We start from the raw sequence: 25,475 nt of genomic DNA on the forward strand, positions 1-25,475 counted from the left end.
CCTATTTCAATATAAGTTATAAGTGAGTGAGCACTTTTGGGAGCCACTGTAATTATTAAAAATTATTGATATATAATCACCTGAAACGGTTTTCTTTTCCTTAATGAAAATATATTAAACAATACTTATCCAAGGTTTTATTGGTTATTCTGATTTTGTCATTTTGTAGGTACACTTTAAGCAAATACTACTTAAAGTAGCACATTAAATTCAATAAAAACAATTAAAATTATTCAATAAAAACAATATATTCTGCAAGCTAAACATATTATTTTCTCCACGTCTTAATTTTTTAAAAATTAATGTTGTACCAGAGCATTAAAAAATAATGAAAAAATATCTTGTAAGAAAATGAATTTTTTTTCAAGATATGTTTAAAAAAATGACATTTTGAATAAGATATTTTATAATAGAGACACTTTCCTTGTACACATCCTACACTTTATAAGAAAAAAGGAAAAAAACACAAACCTGGAAATTTTAAGATTTTTACCTGGAAAAATCAGGAAGATTTGAAATCTGATTTGAGTGGCCACCCTGAAAACATGACACACATTGAAACCAAGTGTGATATTATTGTTAAATATTTTACTGAATAAACAATTGCAAAATGATATAAAACAATGTAGCAATGTCCTAATTAATTTTTGCAGACCATGATTAAAGCTACAAAATCAGATATTAAAACCTACTTTCTCAGAATAAACATTCCTTTTTTGAATGTATTCAAATTCTTGACCCTTTATAATAGAAGAGAGAGGTAGCAGCAATCTGAAAAAATAAGGTCCGAATAGCTATTCAAAGTTTTGATCTCTTTAATGTTATTTTTACTTTTTATATTTCCTCTTTGTATCTCTTTATTTAATTGCATTAATCAATAATTTTTTATATGCATTTATAAAAGTTGCATAACCAAAGATGATTTCACCTGAAAAAATTAAACTTTCTTTTTAGAAAATTTTAAAGGTGAAACATTGCAATAAAGTAAATAAGGATTTTTATTAATAGTATGTAAATAAAGGATAAAGACCTATTAGCAAATTACGTATGCAACTTTTTTATCATAACAACCAGTGTACCTATCATATGACCACTTCTAAGTTTTAAAATATGTAGTCCAATGCCTTATGAGTTTGAGTAGGTTAGCAAATGCAGGCTTGTTGTATGCAAGACCAAATTGCGGAGCTTAGTTAACCACATTACAAAGACTGTGCTACAACAGCAAAGTGGCCAGACTTAAAACTTTCATTGTAAACACACAGTAATGCAAAAAAGAAAAAAACAAGTGAACAGGATAAAATAGAAAATTGTAGCAACCTGTTCCAAAATACAGATGTAGATTACTTTTCCCAGCAGCAGTTTGGTGATCTCTTAAAATGCTTTGTTTTTATTTTTGCACATCTCTTTGAGTACCGGCTTGGTATATTCACTCTTTTACTTGAGCTTTTGTTTCTTATGATGAATGCATGACCTAAGTGGCTTGGAATTCTCTTTAATGTTTTTTTTTTCTCCAATGCCCACTGGGGAATGACCTTTTGTCAATGCAGGCATCTGAAGAGCAGATTTGTTGGCCACTCTTTCAGGGGCACGCTATCTGGTGGGCCAACATTGGACAGATAGTACAGAGAATGATAGAACACCCATGCCTTGCAAGGGATTCGAACCTAGAACCTTTCTGATGCAAGGCCAGTTTCTTGATCCCTACACTGTCCGGTCGGCATCTTCTTTAATGTTATTGATTATGATTTCAAAGCTTTACAAGTTTGTAAATGGTTGGGAGGTGTAGTGCATAGACTACCTGTCCTTTTATCTAAATTGAGGTTGTGTAATGTGTGTGTGTGCAAGTGTTGCCTTCGGATTATCATTGATCTCAAATTGGTACTATTTGACCATTAGTGAGACATTATCAACCAAACCAAATTCTTTGTGAGCATGTCATATTGGGGTCTAACTATCTTTATCTGTGTGTAAATATTACCTTTAAGGGTTTCACTTGATTTGTATATGGTATGTATTTGAAAGGCTAGCAGAAAAAATCCAAAAATTCATAAAAACGTATACATTTTTTTTGAAATTACACTTATTATTAAATCCATAAAAAGTATAATTCTACTTACTAGGCTTCTTAAAGTGCTGAATTTGATTTATTTTTATAATTACATGCAAGTGATATTTTTGTGCATTGCTAAAATATTTTTTAAAATCCTTGATTCCCTGTAATATAGTGTGTTCTTTTCAGGGTATGGAATGCTGTAGTGATACTGCTGTATCTTTCCACTATGTTAGTCCTAATATGATGTATGTCCTAGAGTATCTCATCTACCATCTTCGTCCTTATGGCATCAGTAGTCACATAGTAAAGATACCAGATGCTTCCCAGCAGCCTCCTTTTCCCTCAATAACTACTAACTCAACTGCTAGTCCAACAATAATTAAAGAGAATCAGACTGAGAAAAATTCTACCAAGAATTCTCCTTAATGCTTGTTTTAGGGTTTTTAAATTATGAACATTTTTAAAAAAAAAATATCTTTTGATTGAACATTATTGTGCACATGCTGCAGAAGTATTAATATGTATACACACTTCATAAAAAAAAAAATTATGACTCAAGATTCGCTGCCGGTGATACTGTGAACAGTATTTTTTTTAAAAATTGCATTAGTTTCTTCATTTTATCTTTTGTAGAATTTTTATATAATTTATGAAAATTAATATGTGATTTTTTTTTTTTACAATGAAAGAGATTTTTAAGTTTAAAAAATTGTAAGAATGTTTTAATTATTATTATTAGGCTCTGATGATTGTGAGACATTTTTATTAGTTTGCATAAAAATAAGATTAACTGAATATTGCAGTGATTAAAAAATATGTCATTATTGTCTGAACAATGTGTTGTCAGCTTGTGTTGATTTTTTACCTCATGCATAATTAGCTTGCAGCCTCATTTTCGACTTTATAGCAATACAAAAAATACAAATATTTATGATCAGAATATCAAATTTCCCTTTTACCAAAACTATTTTGAGAAGTATTTTTGATTGAGCTTTCCATTTTTATATTAACTTAAAAAATACAATGATATAAAATTACAAAAAAATTTGTATAGAATTTTCCAAATTTTTTTTATTTTATTACATGGCCTATTTTAAGTAAAACTTTTTATACAAAAGTCACATCATATTGTCTATTTTGGTGCTACATTTTCTTTTTGGAATTTATATTCCACAGTCAATTCAGTTCCATGAACAAAATTTGCTTATTTACTTTAAGATGTTTTAAGACTTTTAACGCACGCATATACTAAATTTGCAATATTCTTGTTTACTGTGTTATATATTTCAATAAATTCAGTTAAAAAACAGAGGAAATTTGATGAAAAAGCAAACGAAACAAAAAAAAAAATATGTTGATATTAGTTAAATATTAATCATTAATTTTTTGTGCATGAGTTTTTTTTCCCTTCTACTTTTAAGAAGCTCAAACATTTTACATAAAAAATATGCTTAATAATGTTAACTTTTCAGTATTAATTTTTATTGATTATTCAATTATTTTGTTTCACATCTTGCTTGGTATTTTATTCTTTCACTTTGAACATTGTATAATTGTAGTATTTAAAATTTTTTTGTTCCTAAATCGTAATGACGTAAAACATTTTTCTGCAACTTTCAGAAAGTAGTTGACTTAATTTGTTGATATCAATGAAGCAACGAACTATAATTGGATAAAAAACAATGGAATTTATTTTTCTCTCTTTTTCTTTTTAATATTCTATTGACGACTGAACACATTGTGAATCCAACGAACAAAAACATGTTTTGTTAGTATTATGGCATTATAGGTACAAATCCCCTCTGATAATTGGCAGAACAAAGAGAGGTCACATGTCTATAGAACACTTCAGTTGAGACAGAATTCACCATTTAGTTGCTAATTGAAGCATCCTTACTTTGTCATATTGTGGCAAAGCCTGTCGGAGAAAGCCTAGATTACATTAAAAAATATAATGGATAGTATCTTTTAGAATGCCATCAGACAATAATAATGGCTCCAAAAACTTTCAACTGACCAATTACATTGAAGATGAGATCAGGTCTCATTCAGCTTACACTGTCAGCTATCCAATCAATTAATTTTGACCCTTCCCTGCAGTATAAGTAACCGATTCTGCACTATTACTAAAAAAAAAAGAAAGGAGAAAGCAGAACACCAGGAAATATTTCAACTACCACCTATTTTACATAAAACCGATGCAACGGCACATTTAAGAATACTAAGTATTAAAACTTACATGAAAATGTATGCTAATTTCTAATTTGAGATTATTGGTGACATCTCTGCTCTAAGTAAACTAGCAGAAAAGGTATAATCAAAAGATATCCTAGCTATAAAAACATCGAATTTCGATTATTAGCATCAGTCAGGCCACTCTTTTAAGCTCGTGATTGACTGAACGTTACAATATATTTCGAAAGTGTAGTGCCTGATTATGAAACAGAATAATCTCATACTGATTAAGTATTTACTTACCAGCAGAAATTGAATTTGAGAAGCAACATCAATCACACTAATAATCAGTTGCAAAAGAGTTTTTTTTAAATTTTCATTTATAAGCCTGGTTTGATACCTCAATTCCTTTTTCATCATAGAAAAGAATTGTAAGCATTTCCAAATAATTTTTCTTGTAACATTGGTAGACAATTGCACAATATTTCTGGCACTGATTGGAAAAAATGGTCTTGCGATTCAAGTTTTTATTTTTTCCTTTTTTGGTAATTTTTTTTTTTTTTTCGGATATCTTATCATTTATGATAAAAGTATCAATTTCGTTAATATATTTTAAAATCTGTCGAAAATTGCCACCTCCTTGTTGGCAAGAATCCTGCATGATTTTGGCATTGCCCTTGTATGACTTAAGTCAACGCTTCCATAACTTATCTTAGACCATTTCAGGTTGCCAGATTGTAAGTTAATTGCATTTAAAAGGATGCATCCTAATTCGTAAAAAAAAAAAAAAAATCTTTATGGATTTATTTTTTTTATACTTCTTTCAGTATTATCAACTTAGATTCCCTTTTCATTATGTTTATTTGTTTGAAAAGCACACATATACTTTTCAAATTTTTATTTGTTTCATTATTTAATTTCTTATGCTTTTAGTAGCAAAGAAATGAAGGTGAAAATAATTTTCAGATGTCAGTAGAACCTTGAATAGCTTAACTTGTTTGATTTTGATTACCATTATTAACCTAAGTCGGATTCTTTTTCTTTTCTCAATTTCAATAATATGCTTGTCATGAGATCTTCAAAATGAATAACCCTCTTTGTACTGCATGGTTTAATGTGTGCAACTAATAAACGGTTTATTATTTAGTGGAGCAGGCTTTGCTCAAGACAATTTTTGTTTTTTCATTATTATTATATATAGTCTCATCATCCTCTCTTATTAAAGATTATGTTATCAGTGCAAGCAAAATATAATGATCATAGTGCGACTGGAATCAATGAAGAGCCTTACAAAGTTTCCAAAGATTTTAAAAGTAAACTAAATCTCAGCTAACAATTCAGATTATCAAATTTTATTTGAATTTATATTTGTTTTGAATTTCAAGGTATCAAAAAGGCATTTTCATACTAAAATTAAATTTAAATACTATATAGCACTGTTATTAAAAAGAAACTTAAGCTGATAATTGATGATAAATTTTAAAAAAAAGATGAAAGAAATAATATCCCTACAATCCTAATATTTCAATAATTCTATTATGACTGGCCCCAATTCTTTTGAAAAATTGAGGTTTAAAAAAATCTTCATTTTCAATTTTTACACAATCAAGTATGTAAGCCTTCCTTGTATACTTTCCTTGTATACTTATATACTTTCTTGAAAGTATGCTATGTTGCTAGTGGTATTAAAGTTTATTATATTTTGAAAATTATATTCGTAAAGTAGGGAAATTACTGCATGTTACCCTAACTTTTATTCAGGTTTAACACTAAAATTAAACTACTAAGTGCCTTTACGACAAATAAAATTTAAATATTGCTGTATTAAAATATTTTAAAGCAAAAATTAATTTTTCTGTATTGGTGTTAAATAATAATTTGTATTTCTTAAAAATAGGGCTATTTAAGAATGTATCTAAATTGCGATTGCCAAAGTTGAAATTTCTATACTCCGTTGCAAGTTAAGAAAAGACCATTTAGGATTTAATTAATCATCCGCGACTGCTTATAGTTCCATTTTATTTCGTTATCAAAATATACAAATATGCTTTCAAAACTATATAAAAGGTTTTTAAAGTTAAGCACTTCAGAGAGAAATTTAAATTTTGCTATCTTTTACGATATATATCACAGAATTATTGAAAAAAAGGTTATAGTTTCAGTCTTACTGGAATCCTAGACTTGGGACATATTTCGAGAAATAGGAACAACTATATAATGTTGCAAGAGCATTGGATTTTATTGGACCACTAAAAGTGGCACGTCTTATGCTGACATGCTCTTAACAAATCAAATGTGAGATAATGAATTTTTACTCTTGTTTGGCTGTAGAAGAAAATCGTCTGCAATAAACATTATTTGTTATTTCATCAGTATCTTTATATGCAAACAGAAAGGCGTATATTTGTTTCAATTTTTAAATATCATTTTTATTAATTCTCAATACTTGTTAAATGATTCTTCAATAAGTTTCGGTTTCCTCATTTTACACAATTTAAGAAAGCAGCAAAATAAGAAGGCTGTGCAACGTCATTTCAAGAGTTGACAATGTTGATATTCGTTTGCGCTGGGAGATTGATATCCATTTGGCATGCACTTAAATGCAGACAGGCTCTCGTCATAGGGATAATGGTTTTTTCTTTACTAGTAACAGAATATAAACATGTATTTTTGATTATTTCAGCTTTATTCTGAAGAAAAAAGAGATTAGTTATGATACAAATACTCTGCATAATAATACCATATCTTTCTCTATTTTTTAACAAGGAGGTATCAAACAAGTAAATTAAGCTATTGCTTAAAAAAATGTTTGTGTTAAGTATATTGAAAATGTAGAAAGAAAAACATGCTATAATTGTAATGTATTTTTGAATGGTGTGTTGCTATTTTTTTATTATTATTTTTTTGTTTGTTGATGTATAGTAAGGTGGGAAGCTAATAATTTAAATTCAAAGACTTAAATGCCTGTATATTCTTCAAAAACCATGTTGTCTATGTAATATAAATGATGCTAAATTATGCAAAGACCGTAATATCTACTTATGCAACGATCATAATGTCTACCTATGCAAAAACCATATAATGCCAATCTATACAAACAATTAAAAAAAAAACCAGAGTGCCTATTCTTTGGTTTTATTTCCATCGATTTTTTACACCCTTTATCAAATTCATGTGACTTACATTGTACAATTGAAATTGTACAATCATTCTCTAAATAATTTAACATTGTTTATTATTTATATGTATTAATTAGGAAAGGTGATAGAATTGTATGGTGTATCTGTACTGATATGTGAAAAAAAAGGTTCTTGAATGGCTATCATCACCAGTGACTGCTAAGCAATTAACTTGTTCCATTTTTCCACTTTTTATCCTCATTAGAATTTTCACCAGTTTTTTTATTAATATAAGTCATCTTGTACACAAAGTTTCCATCATTTATATTTATTAAGCTTATATCTTTAATAGTATAAATTTTTTAGATTTATATATGTTTTATGTGTCTTTCGAGCAAAAATTAATAGATGTCAAAAGACAAACTCCTCCAAATTCTTATAAATGTCAAAGACTTACCATTACTAAACTCCATCCCCTCACCTGATAATGAACAGTGCCTCCTCATTTCAGGGACAATGAGTTTGGCTGAGGTATGCAGACACTTTTGCACAACACAGAGTATTTACTATAAATATTTATTTGCTGTCCTTTGTGCACCTATTGCAATAGTCCATTTAGAGGATCAATGTAAAGTCTTCTGATTTAGTAAAATAATTTTAACTTATTGTCTTCCTTAATTAATTTACTATCTGTTTTAAAAGTAGTGCAACTTTTTGTCAACTTCTAAAAAAACTAGTTTTCTTTATTAGAATTATTCCAAAAAATGTACTACTTTTTTGGAAGTATAGTATAATTTTTTAACTAATTTGTTTTATTAGTAATAGTATATGGGGAAAAATGTGAAATGTCTGATTACCAGTATTAATTATCTTTCAAATGTAATAAAGTGTTAAAACTTTATTGATAATGCCATCTATGCAGTAATATTATTACATAAATTACTACTTGTCTTGTATAGTTTAATTATTTTCTTAAGTATCTAGTCATTGCTGGCAAAACTGTATTTATTTATTTATTTGATTGAAAGTGTCACAGAGTATTTATTAGTATTTAACATTCCATTTCATTCTTGTTTGATTTGTATTCCTTTTTTTTTCTTTTCGAAAATAAAGTTTGATTAAATGTAAAATATTTTGATTTCTTTCGTATACTTTTTATACATGCATAAGATTATTTGTCGGATTCGCAATTTTCTTTTTCTAATAATTTTTGATTTGTTACATGAGAAGAAGATTACAAGCCTGTTAGCTGAAATCTTTACTATCATAGCACCTGTAGATTATTTTTCACCTCAGATTTTTAAAATGAGAACAAATGAAAAAAAAAAATGTTGAATAGAAAAAGCAGAGTAAACAAAGGTCGAAGGAAAAAGTAATAATTTTTCTTTCTTCATTTATGAAAAATAAGGAATTATTTTCCTCTTTAAAAATCTGATGCCAATAACTAATATAAAAATGCTCACACACATCTTACAGGTGTTTGTACTGTCCACTTTATATTTATTACTCTGGTTATTGTTTTATTTGCCAGTTTCATGTCCTCTTCAATAATTAGAAATTTCTATAAGTCCTCAATATTTCAGTTTTTTAATTATAACCGTCGTTATACAGCCGACCCAATTTTAGGATTATGACTACTAATGTTCAACTCCGTGGCCTTCTAATTTCGAACTCAATCCAGAAGACAAGGGAACTCCTGAATCAAGTATTGGGAGAAATTTCCCTTTGTGGAAAGCGTTTGGATGGAACTAACCCACATTTGTGTTACATGGAGAGGAAAACCTCCCTCGGTTAGAATGATGGCAAGGGGACTCTAACCCATGATCCATGTACCACTGAGTATAATTTACGCTATGCACTGTGGTCGGTGCGAGCCGGGTGTGGAATTCGTATGGACCAGCCATCGATGGGATCCAGGGGGGATGGAAGGTGGTTATCCAGGCAATCATTGCCAACCGCAAGTCTGAATTCTGAAACAGCTTCATTGCGGGACTTATCGGCAATACCCTGTTCTAAGCTGTTCCTCCAACTTCTTGAAGAAATACGAGAAGTGAGCAACGCTTTCCAGTTTTGTCTCTTAAAATATTTGATATAGAGTTTTGCCGAATGAAAGGATTTAAGAGTGCTTGGCTGTTGAATTATTTGAGTGCCTTTCTTAGCCAGCATATCGGCCTGTTCATTGCAGTAGATATCGCATTGTCCTGGGATCCATTGGAGTGTTATTTGTCGCCCTTCTATCCTCAAACTCTCCAGGAGAACCTGACAATCCTGGATAGTCCTAGAGATAGGTATTTCACGAGATCTAATAGGCTTGAATGGCAGCTTTGGAGTCAGACAGTATAATTACCCTATTGTAAGATCTGGGGCAATTTGTTCCAGTGCTACATAAATAGCCATCAAAGGCAGTTTTCTGTTTACCAACTGGCACATAAAAAGAAAAGATGAAAGAAAATATCCCAACTCCCACATTCGGAGATAGTTCGATCAAGGAGCCATCTGCATATACACGTAACCATTCTGGTTCAGGGTAGAGAGTGTCGATAGTTTCAAGTGCAAGGATCTTTAAGCTGCTTTGAGGCATTTGGCTCTTTAGAAATGGTTGTGCATGGTCCAGATTGGTAGATATCTCAACATAGCTTACAGGGTTAGGGGGTTTTAAGAAACCCTCTACAGAATCATCAAGTTCCAGCTCTGCTCTTAATTCTAGAACTCTCTGTAGAAAACCACTATGTGTCTTTAAGTGTCTTGGAATATTTTGGTAGTAGTTCCAAAAGGGTACATTTAATGTAATTAATTTTTCATAAAGTATAAGAGCTTTCTCTTCAATAATTGATTTGATTGATCTTGTATTGGTCAGAAATAGAAGAGAGTCAATGGGAGTAGTCTGCACTGCACTACAATAAGTCTAAGGGCCTGGTTTTGAATTAATTCGAGTTTCTCAATCAAGTTCTTTGGGGCAAAAACAAGAACTTCACAACAATAAGTGATAACAGGCAAAATGTATTTTTTATAGGTGTTTTCTAGTGTAGTTCGAGCGCACCCCCAAAGACAACCAGCCAGGCGTTTAAGAATGTACAGGCGCTTTTCAACTTTTCCAACGCACTTTCAATGTGCAGTTTCCAGCTTAACTTATTGTCGAAGACCACGCCTAGGTATCTAAATTTATCAGTGTATAATAAGTCTTGATCTCTGTAGACCATCAATGAAAAAGTTTGCACAGCAGACTTTCTGAGGTTCACCGTCATGTTGTTGTCGCTACACCATTCAGATAGAACGTTTAACGCTCTGTTCAAGAGCTTTTCGGTTTCATATTTTGCATTCTTCTTTGGAAATTGGGTCCACATAACTAGATCATCTGCAAACAGAAGACACTCCATTCCGTCCGTTCTCAAGGCAAGGATCAAGTCGTTTATGTAAACATTAAAGAGTGAGCAGCTACTCACTGCTCCTTGGGGCAGTCCAGTCTGGAGAATGTGACTTTTAAAGGTTGACTGTCCGAAGCGGACCTTGCAGCTTCTCTGACCCGAGAATGAAGAGAACCAATGTATCATCTTACCTTTTTCCCGCCAAACAGAGTCGTATGCAGATTTAAAATCCACATAAATTGCAGTCATTACTTCTCGTCTGTCAAGAGAATCTTTGACTAAGATGAGCCACCTGATCAGTAGTGGATCGGTTTCTACGGAAACCAGCCTGCTCATGTCTAAAGTAAATTATGGGATTCAAGTACCTAATTCAATCGGTTCATGATCATCCGTTCCATTAGTTTGGCCACAGTACTGGTAAGAGAGAAGTAGCTTTCGGCATCTTTGTCTTTTTTCAGGATAGAGACTATATCGTAGCTCCTTTCCAAATGCCAGGTACAGTTCCTATCTTCCAAATAAGATTGAAAATCTTTAAAAGAGTCAGTTTTGCATAGCTACCAGTATGCTGCATGTATGTTATCCGGTCCTGAGGACTTTTTAATTTTCAGATTGTTAAGGCAGAAGGTGAATTCTTCTTCAGTGAAAGGTAGATTTAAAATGTTTTCCGTGTCCTCCAAACGATGGATCTGAGATGAAGAAAGGTTGTTGGTATTCTTTTTGAGAAATCTTGATATCTTCCTAGCATAAGCTCCTTTTTCCTGACATTGGCTATACGACTTTGTAAAAAAAATTTTTCAATATCTCGATCTGAAAAGAATTCCCTTCCCTGGTAAATAATTGGAGTCCTTTTTGAAATAGCTTTCTTATTTGTTAAGTTCGAAATAAATTTATACGTCTTTAAACTGTCCTCCCTATAATTTATATTTTCAATAAAGTTATTAAAAGTCTTCCGTCAGAAACATTCCACTATTCAAAGATTATTTAAACATTATTTTCGAATGCTATATTTTCTCAGACAGTTTATTTATTTATTAATAGATTTTTTGCTTAAAAATGTAAAAACTTTCGATAAATAATTTATATTAAATTTGGTATTTTCCTCTCCATAGAATCTAATTCAAAATATTGTCAAGTTAATAAAATATACCTGCCCAGTTAAGTTAATAAAATATAGCCTGTCAAGTTAATAAAATATACGTCCGGTGGCTGAACGGTAGCTTTTCGCGCTGCCGTGCCTCAGGTTTGATCCTCGGGCCGGGTAAGGTTGACTCAGCCTTTCATCCCTTCAGTGGGTCGATAAATGAGTACCAAGCACGCTTGTGAACTAAATACTGGGGGTTCCGCGTTCAGCTGACCGGAACATCTGCTCCTGCACCCCAGAGCCCAAGGTCAAGAAAACTGAGATGGGCACAGTAGGCCTTGGCCCTCTATGGGCTGTCGCGCCACTGAGTTTAGTTTAGTAATAAAGTACATAAGAAATTTAAAAAAAAGCATTAAAAACTTAACAAAAGTGCAAATATTTGATAATTCCAGGTTAAAATAAATTCGTAAAAAAATGGTTTAGACTAACAACATGGCTCATGTAAACATAAATAAATATTTCTTAATACTAGTTCCTCATGTTTAAATAAGCAAAATTTTTATTCAAGACCATTTTGAATGTAGGTGCAAATGAAACTAAGTACGTTGCCTAAAAGTAGTCAGTAATCACTGCATTTTAAAAAAGGTATCTTTTACAAGAATGGGGGAGGAGGCATAATATAGTAATGTAAGTATATTTTTATGTAGATCAAACAGACTTTAAATCTACATTAAATTTGAATTGATTGAGGGGAGGAATCAGTATGACAACCCAAAAATATTTTTAGAATATTCTTTATCTTTGCTATCAATTTTAGAAAATAACACTCTAAATATTAAACAGATTTTTAAGTAAAACTTGTGAGACATCTTCAGTTTTTTAAATATCCAAATGTTGTACTAAAGCATCAGCATATAAAGTAGAGCAGTAGTAAAATTTAGGAATGCTATTGCTAGATAATGTGAAAAGGTGTATGTGGCTAAAAATGTCATAATTTATTAATTTTCATAGTCATAATTTATTAATTTTCATGTTCCTGTAAATAATATAGTTATTAACAAATCCTCCACTATGCACAACTCTAATATTAAGTTTCAATTTACTGGTTAGTCTATCAATGAATTCCCCTCATTTACTCAGAAAATTTATTCATTTTTTTTTACGGAACTATGTAATTATTGCCGCCCGGTGGCTGAGCGGTAGCGCTTCGCGCTGTCGTGCCACAGGTCCCTGGTTCGATCCTCGTTCCGGGCAAGGTTGATTCAGCCTTTCATCCCTTCAGTGGGTCGATAAATGAGTACCAAGCATGCTTGGGAACTAAACACTGGGGGTTTCACGTTCGGCTGACCACCTAACCGGAACATCTGCTCCTGCACCCCAGAGCCCAAAAAAGGTCAAGAAAACAGAGATGGGCACAGTAGGCCTTGGCCCTGTATGGGCTGTCGCGCCGCTGAGTTTAGTCATGTAATTATTGGTATTTTTTTTATTTAAAAATAATGGCTAGGAAACCTTAGTGTACTGACCATGATCTACGTGTACTATCTTTTTTCAACTTTATATTCTATTTAGAATATTATTTGCTTTGTTCGAATTTGTCAATATAATTATCTTTTAAGCTCAGTATTCTAATCAAAGTCCTGTAAAATAAGATTATTTCTTTATAAATAATGAATGTTATTATAATNGTAACAACGCCCGGTGGCTGAGCGGTAGCGCTTCGCGCTGTCGTGCCACAGGTCCCTGGTTCGATCCTCGGGCCGGGCAAGGTTGACTCAGCCTTTCATCCCTTCAGTGGGTCGATAAATGAGTACCAAGCATGCTTGGGAACTAAACACTGGGGGTTTCGCGTTCGGCTGACCACCTAACCGGAACATCTGCTCCTGCACCCCAGAGCCCAAAAAAGGTCAAGAAAACTGAGATGGGCACAGTAGGCCTTGGCCCTGTGTGGGCTAACGCGCTGCTGAGTTTAGTTATGTAATTATTGGTATGTTTTTTATTTTATTTAAAAAGAATGGCTAGGAAACCTTAGTACACATAGATCATGGTCAGTACACTATCTTTTTTCAACTTTGTATTCTATTTAGAATATTATTTGCTTTGTTCGAATTTGTCAATATAATTATCTTCTAAGCACAATATTCTAATCAAAGTCCTGTAAAATAAGATTATTTCTTTATGAATAATGAATGTTATTATAATTTTAATATTTAAAATTATCTATAATTACTGTTGACTTTTGAAGCATATTTTTTGCTTTGTTGGATCATAAGATTTATTGATAAAAAAAGACATCAAAATATTTATTTAATGTCTCTTAATTACTCATTCTATTTAATTAGCTATATCAATATCATCTATATTATAAAATATGAATTAGGTTTAGGCGTGGAGCACAATATAAAAAAAGCCTAAATAACTTTTGATCTAATCAAAAGGTATTCATGTACTGAGATGTTTTTATTAACGGTTCAATAGCTACCTTGAAAAATGCTGATTAATTTTCATAGACGACATTTTAAGTTAAGAAATAAGATCCGAAAAAGCATTTCCTCTGAATAAACAAAACTCCCCCACCAGATCTTGATTCAAAACACTCAAAATATTGGGGGTAAGATTTCGAAAAATAGAATTCCACTATTTTTGTCAGGAGAGTAGTTGAAAAGTTTCATTCTATTTTTGGTACTGTATTTTTCTATTGTATTTTGCTATCTCGGAAACTATTAAAGAGAATCAAAAAAAATTTTTTTAGATACAATTATAAAATCTCTTTAAAATATTTTATTTCCTCAATAAAAAGTCTTATTACAAAAATTGTCCACATAAATCATATCATGAAGGTTCAACATAAACATAAAACAAAATAGATTTAAATTTGAAAAGCTTTATTTTTTTTTACTAAGTATCTAAATAAAATCAAGGAAAAAATATAGCTGATTTTGATAAAATATATTTTATTATAATAAGCATACAGCTAATTTTATACAAATCAGCCATAAATATAATACAGATTTCAAATTGTTCAGTCAGCGCTCCAAACTCAAAGAAGGAAAAAAAATAAAATAATGTATACATTAAGTAAACTTAGACAAACATTAGTTTCATTCTTACAAAAAGACAAAAATGTTTGGCTTAATACTGCTACATTTGTTTACTTTACACTGGTATAAAATCTTATTTACAGTATAAAAAATTAGAATTCAAACAAGCAGATATAATATAGATGCAGTAGATGATTTAAATAGTTAACAATTGCATAGATGGTTAAGGAGTTTCAAGACTACTAATCTAAAAAGTTTCCTTTTTTAATATAGAATATGACTTCTCTATCTTGAGTAACCTATTATTTATTTATTTTTTTACAATTTATATACAAGTTTTTGTTGAATAATATTCGAAGTAATCATTCAAAATGTTAATTTGCTGATCAAATCAAATAAGTAATTTTAATTACAATCCAATTTTTAGACACTTCAGCTTATACATATGGAAATTAAAGGAAAAAAAAAATTCTTATTTTGAATTAGATCACTGTTCCTGAATCATATCAAATATAAGCAGTTTTGTGGAATCAAAGACAATTTTGCAAACATTTTCATGACTGTGACTCCTACAAAACTGTTTTATTAAAAGTGGTTCTAAAGAAAAGTTTTTGATTTTATGAAAGCTATTTAGACTAATATTTAAACAATTATTTAAATTATAGCTTACCACAAAATTAGTTGGTTATATATAAAACTAAATCTTTATTTTACTAAGAAATTAAAATTAAAGATAATGCCAATTAAAAGCCATTTTTAAATGCTTTCTAAACTAGTAGTTTTAAAGATACTACTGATTAGAAGGGTAGCAAACGAGTAATTGTCGGCTTTATTGCTAAGATTTGGAAATAAAAAAAAGTACAATGCAAATTTGATATAAATTTTATCGCTTTTCATTTTGTAATTTAAACACCAAATTCTGGCTAAATAAAATGATTAAAAATGTAAATGCGTTCCAGCTTAAAATTATTTTTACTAAAAAATAACCAAAACACCTTTTGACAGGTCAAGGTTTTCTTCTGTCCCATAAATTCCCAAACTGATTGATTGTTTAATACAAAAACATGTTCTCCAACAAGGAAAGCCAAATTAGCAGAATTTATGGTAAGTCAAAGTTTCCCATAATTTAAATTATCGGAAAGCCCATAGTTTTGAATTATCGTAAATCAACTATTTTTTAATACAAAAACATGTTTTCCATATATTGGACTGGCAGAATGAACATTTGGCGAATGGAAAGAATTCCTTAAAGGGAAATTCATATATTTATTTGTTTTAGTACATTTTATTTGAAGAATAAATGCACTTCTCTTTCACTTTTTATTCAAAGGGCTCATTCATGAAAACATTAGCCAATTTATAAAACACTACAGAGTTGAAAAAATTTATACTTGATTATTACATCACAATCAGAAATGATTAACAGTCGGTAAAAGCAATTCATAATAGATTTAAATGAATTTTAAAATGCATTAAATAATCTGACAAAAAATTTTTAGTTTTACCCAATGCTTAAAAACTCATGCAAAATTTTTACTCACTCTTTTAATAAGTTATATTTACAAAACAATTTTATAACTAGGATAAATTATGTGCTATGTACAAGCTAATTTTAATTCATTTTGCTTCAAGACTTTAAATAATGTAAATGCAACAACAAGTGATTTAAATGCAAGGTTCTTAGAGCTTTTTCATTTGATGAAATGATTACCATGTGGGAATATTTTGTCATAATCTACAGAAACATGCACACACAAAAAAAAGTAAGTATAAAATAGTAAAAACAGATTTTAATGAAAATGATTATTTACATATGAAATATGTGATAAAATATGCTTACAAATGAAAAAAACTCCTTTTATGGATTTACCACAAAAGAACCTCAAACTTCTATATATAAGTTTGATCATTTTGTCGATAAATTTGTGTAGGTTATTTACCTCAGAAGTATAACAGCAAAAAGAACACATAATAAAACTTATAAAAAATGAGGTGTACTTGTGTTGAGGTCTAAACAAGGCAGTAAAAAATTGATTTAAAGTTTAGCTTACGAGAAAGAAAAACTATAATTTTTTACACTATACAAAATAAGATAAGGTGGGGGAACTGACTACAGAATACACAAAACTTGAGGGAGCTTATTAGATTACAAAAATATATTTTTTATCTCGAACATTTTTTAGTATCATAAACATTAAATTAAAAAAAACAAAACAGTCTACATTTATTTAAAAAATATGCGATGCTTAAAATAAAGAGTAATAATTAACCATATTTTAGTCACTAATCAGCATTTTTACATTGTCTAAAACTATATTTAGTAGTAACACAAATATTTTCTTTCAGAAATTTTAGTTTAAAGCTAAACTTAATCCTCAAATTTGTTTGTAAGCCAATTATTTATTATTTGTGTGTTGCAATAACATGCTTGTAACACTTTTCCTTGATTAAAAATTGGATCATCAGCAGAATACTGAATTTCCAACTAAAAAAAATTAAGTGATATCTAATACACCCCAATTTAATTCTAAATGTATATTCAATAAGTTACTAAGACTTTAAAACACATGTACAAAAATTCAAGACATAAAAACGAAAATGGATGAACTATTTGAAATAAGTATGATTAAACAATTTCAAAAACACCAAAAACTTATATTTTGACAAATACACACTCAGCAATTGCGCTTAGTTTTGTTTTTATAAAGATGATTTGATTTATGTCATGTTTAAAAAAAATAAAAAGCAAGTCACTATTCTAAGAGAAAATCTAAATATTTGATTTAATACATTAGGCTGGGATAAAAGTCAGAAATTCTCAGAACTACATCAATTTTAATTACAAAAAACAATAATTTTATATTTCATTATTCACAAACATTTTGGTTTCTTGCTACCGTTAATTCACAAATTAAAAAAAAATCTTGAATAACAAATTACTAATAGATACAAAAAAAAAAAAAAAAAAAACAATTAAGGAGACAATTATTCAATATTAATTCAGACAATTGTCTCATGATGGAAAAATTGTATTAAAAAAAAATAACATTGGATAAAAATGAAGTTGGTAGAATTGCATTCTCTTAAGGAAGAATGAGGTTAAGCAGACCATCACAAATATACATTTTTACAGTAGCAGACCATAATAAAAAGGCACAAGGAGCTAATTCAAAAGAATTTTTAATCCACTTTGCTAAGCGGAAGACAACAGATTTCATCCTAAAACAGATTCTACAACTATGTATAGATATATAAATAACAGTATAATGTATAGCTACGGCTTAAAAAATCAAATGAAAAAACTTCTAGTTTCAAGTCAAAGCAATAAGTTTTGCATAGTAGAATGTCAAGAAAATAAATAAGAATAAAGAGTGAATTAAAAGCTTTACAAATGTATTAATACTTCACTTATATAATAATTTAAGTTTTAAGATTGGACTTGATATATAAACATAATTTATAAAAATAAAGGGGAGTCATTCATATTAAGATCTTTTTAATAAAATCTGAACTTCATGTCAATCTAGATAAAAGTATATATAGTTGCCACATCATAAACATCTACAGGATTTTTGTTTTTGGAATAACAAGGTAATTAACATTAAAAACAAAAGAGTTGAAACATTTTTAAAACATATTCTTATGCATAATTCATGCGTGTCATATTTTTATTATCTTGTACCTCTTGGACAGACCAGTACTAATGCCTAGTGATTTGACAAATAAATATTAATACTGGACAAATATATACCTGCCAACCATTACAGATTCTCCAGGCTATTTCATATTTATATCTATAGATGTAACATAATTTATAAATTTCTTTTTAATTAAAGGATGTTTAAATCCCATTTAAAATAATTTTGACCACTACTATATATGTAAATAAATGAATCATATGTATAAAAATGCAAATTAATGTAAAGTCGAGTAAATGAAATTTTTTATTTATTTATTTACAATTGTATTTCAGTTATTTTTTCAAGTACCACTTGAGAATTCCTGTGTGGAATAAGCAAAGTCTGGGACATGTGTCAATACCAAATTTGAACACTTTAATCATTTTCAACATAGCTCAATTTCAAAAGATGTTAGTTACCTCGTTTTCCTTAAATACCACAGATATATAATAACAAAACGATAACAACTCTAAATTTCTCACAACAAGAAAAAACTGCACAATCTATAAGCAGGTAACATAACCAGCATGTTACACTTAATGAACTTATTATTTACACTTATAAATACATAATGCACAACTGAACACACATTTTCAACTCACATTCTCGTTATGCACTTGAACATGAGCAAGCATAAATGCACCTTTACCTTTCACCACTATGTCTTTCTTGTGCACCTTGGAGGGAGGGAGTTCTATTTTGGTGACCGATGGTGACATGGAACAAGCGGTGGATGGTACATAAGAGAGTGGGGAAGAGGTGCAGCTGTCGCTGCTGAGAGAGTTCTGAGAGGCTAGGGTGTCAGGTCTCTCAAGGAGAAGAGGCTCAAAGTAAGGAGCTAGTTCATTATCCTCGTGAGGTGTCATGGTGCTGTAACCGTGATCACTGTCACCACCTGCTGGTCTTCTGTAATTTGTAGGCACCCGATACGGAAAGGCAACGTGTTCTATAGCAGGTATTAGCTGACGACACATAGGAACAACTGAAGATAAAAAGTAAGCGTAATTGTAACTTCGAGAGGGATTTTCATTTTCTTATTAATTGATAATTACAAAAATTTTTATGAAATATAAACAAAATAAAATGATGCAAAAAATATTGTAATTTAGACTTATAATAATAAAAAGTTAAGGTGAACAGAATCATAGATGGCTGTTTTAAAAAAATTAATGGATTCAGAAACAAAATAAATAATAAAAAACATTTTCTAAAACTGTATTTTAACAAACCTCAATATAGAAACATAGATTAATAACAAACATAATACAGCATTTAATTTTATTAATTTATTATTTTTTAGGGAAATTACACAAAATTCCTTCTCCCTTACATTTTACAAAGTAGTTTCCCTTGCCAATTAATTCAGCTTGTCCATTATAACAGAAACACTTTTATGACAAGACGGAGTACAAATTCTTGAATTAAATTAAAGGAATAATGTGTGAAGATACAATGAACACATTTTTTAGGGAAAAAACTATGTCATAATTAAAATCAAGAGACTTTATATAAAATGAACAGAAGGGGGATGAAAACATTACTTGAATGATCACTAGTAAAAGGATAAAACTATATTAGACAAGTTTGCTTAGAGCGAAAAAAAAAAACTTAAAAAAAATAATAAATAAATAAAATAAATAGGCAAGAAAAAATAAACAAGAAAACTTTTTCACACTTAGGTATTACTTCTTTTGTTTAAGGTTATTTGTAAGGTCCCATTTCAATGAATTTGTACACTTTTATTCTAAATTTTTCATAAAACATGCAATATGTTTTTGTTTTTTTTTTGCATATAAATATTACTGATATTTTACACAACACTTTTTTATTAAAATTTAATTGCCTGATAATTTAAATGATATTTTAACAAAGATCCAGCTCTAACCTAAAAATGTAATTAAGGAACATCAAAAGTGTAAATAGTAGGTAGAGAAAAAAGAAAAAGTTCTAAGTCAGAATAAAACACATTAGAAATGAGAAAGGACAACTTAAAAAAATTAACACATTATTATTTAATGTTAAACCGTTTTCCCTTTCCACTTAAAAAATAAATTTCAGGGGCTATTACAAATAGTTTGAAACTGTTTAACCAAAATTTCTAACTAAGGATAAATAAATTTGATAGATCGTTAAAATTAGAAAAATAAAATCGTTTTAAAACAGATCCTTCAAAATTTTATTTCATTCAACTACCTCTTTACTTCGATAAGCTAATTAATTGGAAAAGAGTTTTAAAATAATTGGAACAAATCAATTTTAACTGTTAAGATAGGTAAAAAATTATAAATATATATATTAACAAGTAAATATGTTTAATTCAGGCTAACTCTTTTTTTCAGAATTTTTTTCTTTCTACATTTCAAATTTTAATTTTTAGATACTCATTATTTTATATTTTTATTAATTTCAAATTCCTAACCTTGATTTACAATATATATATATATATATTAATAAGCAATAAAAAGCAGTATTCCTCACAATTTAAAAACTTTATTTTAGTTCTAATTCAAAATTCTCTTTTTTTCAAGGACTTTAGTAGATGATTTTCATGACCTTTTAGGAGTCCTTGAAAGCCAGGTGAGACTTGTCGTAAAAAGTACTGTACTGAGAAAACAATATTGAAATAAGAAATTACCAGGATTAATGTGCTCGTGGTAAGATTCCACTTCATCTGCTTCATTTTTAAGGTGAGCCATTGTAAAATTGTCAGGAGAAGACATCCCATAGTGTGGAGCTCCAGAATTTCTCCTTTTCCGGAAGAAATACATCATACCAATAACAATGACAAGGCACACGATGCAAAAGGCAGTTATGGGTCCAACATTAGAATCTGCAAGCATTAGGAGTTCACCCTCAGGCAACTCTTCTGTAAAAACAAAATTTGCAAATGGATTTTAAAAATAACAAATTATTTTTTTATGAAACTATTTGTTATTGTGCATAAAGTAAGGAAACATTATATATAATAAAGTGCAGTGAAGTTACCAATGATTAATTTTGCCCCTAAGCAATTTCATTTATATACTTTAATCATGACATTTAGTTTTACAGTCTGGAAACAAGGAGGCTGAGAAAGTAGACTGATTTCAAATCGATAGAAGCTTGTTTTATAATATAGATAAATACACTTAATAATTTTACATAACTTGCACCAAACAAGTAATTAAAAAACCAATTTCACAAGAAAGTTTGCTAAAAAATTTTAAAAATTACAAATACAGTAAAGGTTTGATGTAAAAAGTATAGCTTTTAATGAGAACCTTGATATTACAAACAATTTGAGGCGTCAAATGTACCCTACCTAATATTTAGGATATAAAATTTATGTGTTGTTAAGATAAAAATGTTCACTATAATATAATCAAAACAGAGTGGGAAAGTATGTCATTATTATTCAGGTTGCATAGACAAATTTTTCAACAATAAATAAGCACCTTTTAAGCAGTCAAAAAATATTTTTAAGCACTTTAAAAAAAAGAAAAAATCATAATTAGGCAGTTTAAATTTTTTTGTGTGTTTTGTAGATCTAGTACTGCTAGCTAGAAAACTGTTAACTCAAGTGCTTGATTTTTAAAAAATTGCATAGTAGATAGAATTTCGGTATCATTGAAAAAATTTTTTTTTATTATTTTTCTTTTTAGTGTCATCTTATAAGGTAAATAGAGAACTGCATTATTGTTATTTACAGTTTAAAAATAATCAAAGAAAGATCGATCAAAAGAATAGGTATTATTGAAAAAAAAAATGAAGTGAGGGTTTTCGAAAAAAGTCTAAGTTCACTTAGTTTTGTGATAAATCTTCTAATTAGTGAACTAATTAGCAACATTTTTTAGATTTGTATTAGGCAATCTTAATACCAATAAGTTCAATATAAATATTAAAGTCTATCAAATTATTGCTTTTCTTTTAGACTCTTGCTTTCAATATGAAAAAACTTATTCAATTTACTGTTAAGCATTTCAATATTTATTGCAACAATTCTATGGACTGCAAAATTTTACGGTGTTCACAATACTTACTTAAAAAATAACTAACAGTTTTTTCTCCTTCCAGTTAAGTTCTATTATAGGTAGTAATATTGTGGTTACATTATAATGTGTATGACATTTTATTGAAAATCTTCAATTCTCATATATAAGTATAATAAAGTATAGTTGAAAATACAAATCTAATTTCTTACCAACAATTTCATCTGAATAAGGCGTTCGTGATCCAAAAACTCCGCCAAAACACCTCCTCTGCTCAGTGCAAAACTTTTCTGCTAGGGGTGTTACACCATCAGATTCTAATTGGCACCACTCACAGCCCAGAATACCTAAACACTCACTGCAATAGAATTTATTAGATGAAATAACAAATATTTAAACCAAATCCCATTGAAAAATTTAAAAAAGATAATATCATACATTTATAATATACAAATTAATATAAAATTTTTTTTAGAACTTTCAATACTTTGCAAAATATCTTACATAATATGTTATTCGAATACACTTACAGTCAACATTATGTCCCCTTTTGACCGAATGAAAATTAATAAAATGACTTCAAAACCACATAGAAAATTTATTATTTTCAACGTATATTTAAAAATTTTAATGAGAAATTTTTTCTTTCTTTCTGAGAACGTGGTGTGGGAGGGGAGGAAATTAAAAGATCTGAATTGAATATCCAAAGTTTGTTACCTTAATTCAGTTCTCGATTCACAATGATGATCATAACAAGGCTTTAGGCTTTCCAGTAGTTTTTTGTTTACAATTGGTAAATTTGGCATTTCCGGAAAGTGAGGACACGTTTCAAACCTGATTCAAATATAACAATTTAATATTTCACTAAATGAATAATACAAATACTTAAGAAAACATATAAAATGAAAAATACCGATTATTATCCGTATCTAAATCTCCACTACACACATCTAGTTTCAAAGGACATTCACAGGGACACTCACATTCTGTGGGTTCCATTCTATGGCAATTCAGGCACAGTCTATCAGTCTAAAAGGATAAAATTAATAATTATTAGGATTTTATCATAATAATTAATCAATATACAATTATATATGAGAAAATTAATGCCATATGTTAAGTGCCATGCCACTTATAAGGTGATATTGGTCTAAACTCAAAGTCCTGCTTAATGGTTTTTAGTGTCCTAAAAAATGGCTGTGAAGAGGCGGTCACTAAAATTGCTAAGTATTTTTAGGGGTCGAAAGATGTTTGTCAAAAACCCTTAACTCTGAGGAGAGACATGAAATTTAGTGTGGTAAGGAAGAGGACTAATAGTTTCAAAAGAAACCTTTTTTTTACATCTGGTCAAACAATCCAACCCTGTTTATTTTCTTAGTATGATTGTACAAAAAAGTTTTTAAACTAAATTTTAATTAATTTTGAAATAATTATCTAAGAATAATAAACTACATCAAATGCGACCTAAGCAGCTTGAATCAAATGAGTCTTTAAACTCATACAAATGTTACAGTGCTTTTATGAAATTTTTTTCGTGGGGCATTTTCCCCGATCTCAAATAAACGGCACCTATTAAATTATGACGTCGTGCCATAAAAGTTATGCCTGTCCTTATAGATAGGTTAACAATGCACGCATAAACCAGTTTTCTTTTTACAAAAATATTATATAAATATATATATATATAAATATATATTTACAAAAATATTTTTACCTTATTGATGTATTAAAAAACAATTGAGGGTTTTCATGTCAACCCAGTTGCACAATTCTTTTCTAGAAAATTGACTGCCGTGGAATTGTATTTTAAAATGATTAATATATTTCTAAAGACTAAGATTGAATTTTTAAAAGTTCACAACCACCATGTTAACAGATGTAGTATGTAATAATTTCCTAATTAATAAATTTCTTTAAGTATGTAATTGGATTATATTCTATTGAACCTAGAAAACCTAGGTTAAAATGATAAAGCAGCAGGTATGTTTAAAATTTTTTCAAAATTCAAGTTTTTAAAATACTTATTAAATGAAAAGAATTTCCTTATTTGGGGAATTATTTACTGCGTCGGCAGCCAATATAATGTCGGAATTTTCTTAATTATTCTGACAATTAAAGAGTGTATAGCTTATAAGAGAACGATTAAAATTTCCATTTGTAGCAAAGATGAAGATACATGAATTCTCAAATACTTGTGTATTTTTCATAGATAAAACTTGCATGATTTTTAAATTGACTATATTTGAATAATTAAAGAGATCAAACCTAAATATTTAAGCTTGAATTATATTTTTGGTTTGCGACTCTTCAGATTAATATCATTAACTTAAAAGACTTTACATCATTATAAATTCACAAAGGTATGAATTATTTTGTTGTACATTATTTTAATACATATTGTATGCAAATGCATGTGGATCAAATAGTTTCAATAAAATAACAATGCTTTTTAATGCACACATAAAAACTTACCATACTACAAGGACAAAATGCAGTGATTCCATCGCAAGTTTGATTGACAATTCCAAGAAAGATATTTGTGCTATGAATGTGCATGACCTGTATAGAAAAGAATAAATAAGTCACAGAGAATGAGTTAACTCATTTTATGATTGCAAAAAGATTTATAAAATTTTAATAGCAGTTTTATAAAATAAATAAACACATATATTTGATTTTGAACTCATTTTTGAAACAATATTGCAAAGANATTTTAAAATCACGTGAATAAGAATCACGATATTGGATTTTAAAAGCACGAAAATACAAATCGCGGTATTGAATTTTTAAATCGCGTAAATAAGAATCACGATGCATAATTTTTAGAGTCCGTGAATACTTATCGCAACGAGAAAAGTTTAAACCGAGTTTAATCGATGTTTGATATTACAACCGCGTGATAACGAATCGCAATATTGAAATTTTAAAATATATATGAATACGAATCGCGACATTGGATTTTAAGCTAGCGGGAATATGAATCGCGATATTGGGTT

At 29.3% G+C, this 25,475-nt stretch overlaps 2 protein-coding genes across 2 annotated transcripts in view; one reads left to right on the forward strand and one right to left on the reverse strand.

Annotated features, from left to right (window-relative positions):
* The window catches only part of LOC107451861 (Glycoprotein-N-acetylgalactosamine 3-beta-galactosyltransferase 1), an 85,500-nt gene extending 77,023 nt beyond the window's left edge, over window positions 1-8,477 (forward strand). The window contains exon 5 of the mRNA XM_071183689.1: window positions 2,240-8,477. Coding sequence (XP_071039790.1) covers window positions 2,240-2,479 — 240 coding nt within the window. The 3' untranslated portion in view covers window positions 2,480-8,477. The remainder of the gene's footprint in view (window positions 1-2,239) is intronic.
* A 9,923-nt stretch (window positions 8,478-18,400) lies between these two features.
* Window positions 18,401-25,475, reverse strand: part of LOC107451859 (VWFA and cache domain-containing protein 1) — a 69,500-nt gene continuing 62,425 nt past the window's right edge. The window contains exons 22-27 of the mRNA XM_043053885.2: window positions 24,952-25,038; window positions 23,393-23,508; window positions 23,197-23,313; window positions 22,692-22,837; window positions 21,147-21,377; window positions 18,401-19,493 (exon numbers count right to left, since the gene is read on the reverse strand). Of these exons, the coding sequence (XP_042909819.2) occupies window positions 19,105-19,493; window positions 21,147-21,377; window positions 22,692-22,837; window positions 23,197-23,313; window positions 23,393-23,508; window positions 24,952-25,038 (1,086 nt within the window). The 3' untranslated portion in view covers window positions 18,401-19,104. The remainder of the gene's footprint in view (window positions 19,494-21,146; window positions 21,378-22,691; window positions 22,838-23,196; window positions 23,314-23,392; window positions 23,509-24,951; window positions 25,039-25,475) is intronic.

This window comes from Parasteatoda tepidariorum, chromosome 7, assembly GCF_043381705.1.
Source record: "Parasteatoda tepidariorum isolate YZ-2023 chromosome 7, CAS_Ptep_4.0, whole genome shotgun sequence".
NCBI lineage: Eukaryota > Metazoa > Arthropoda > Arachnida > Araneae > Theridiidae > Parasteatoda > Parasteatoda tepidariorum.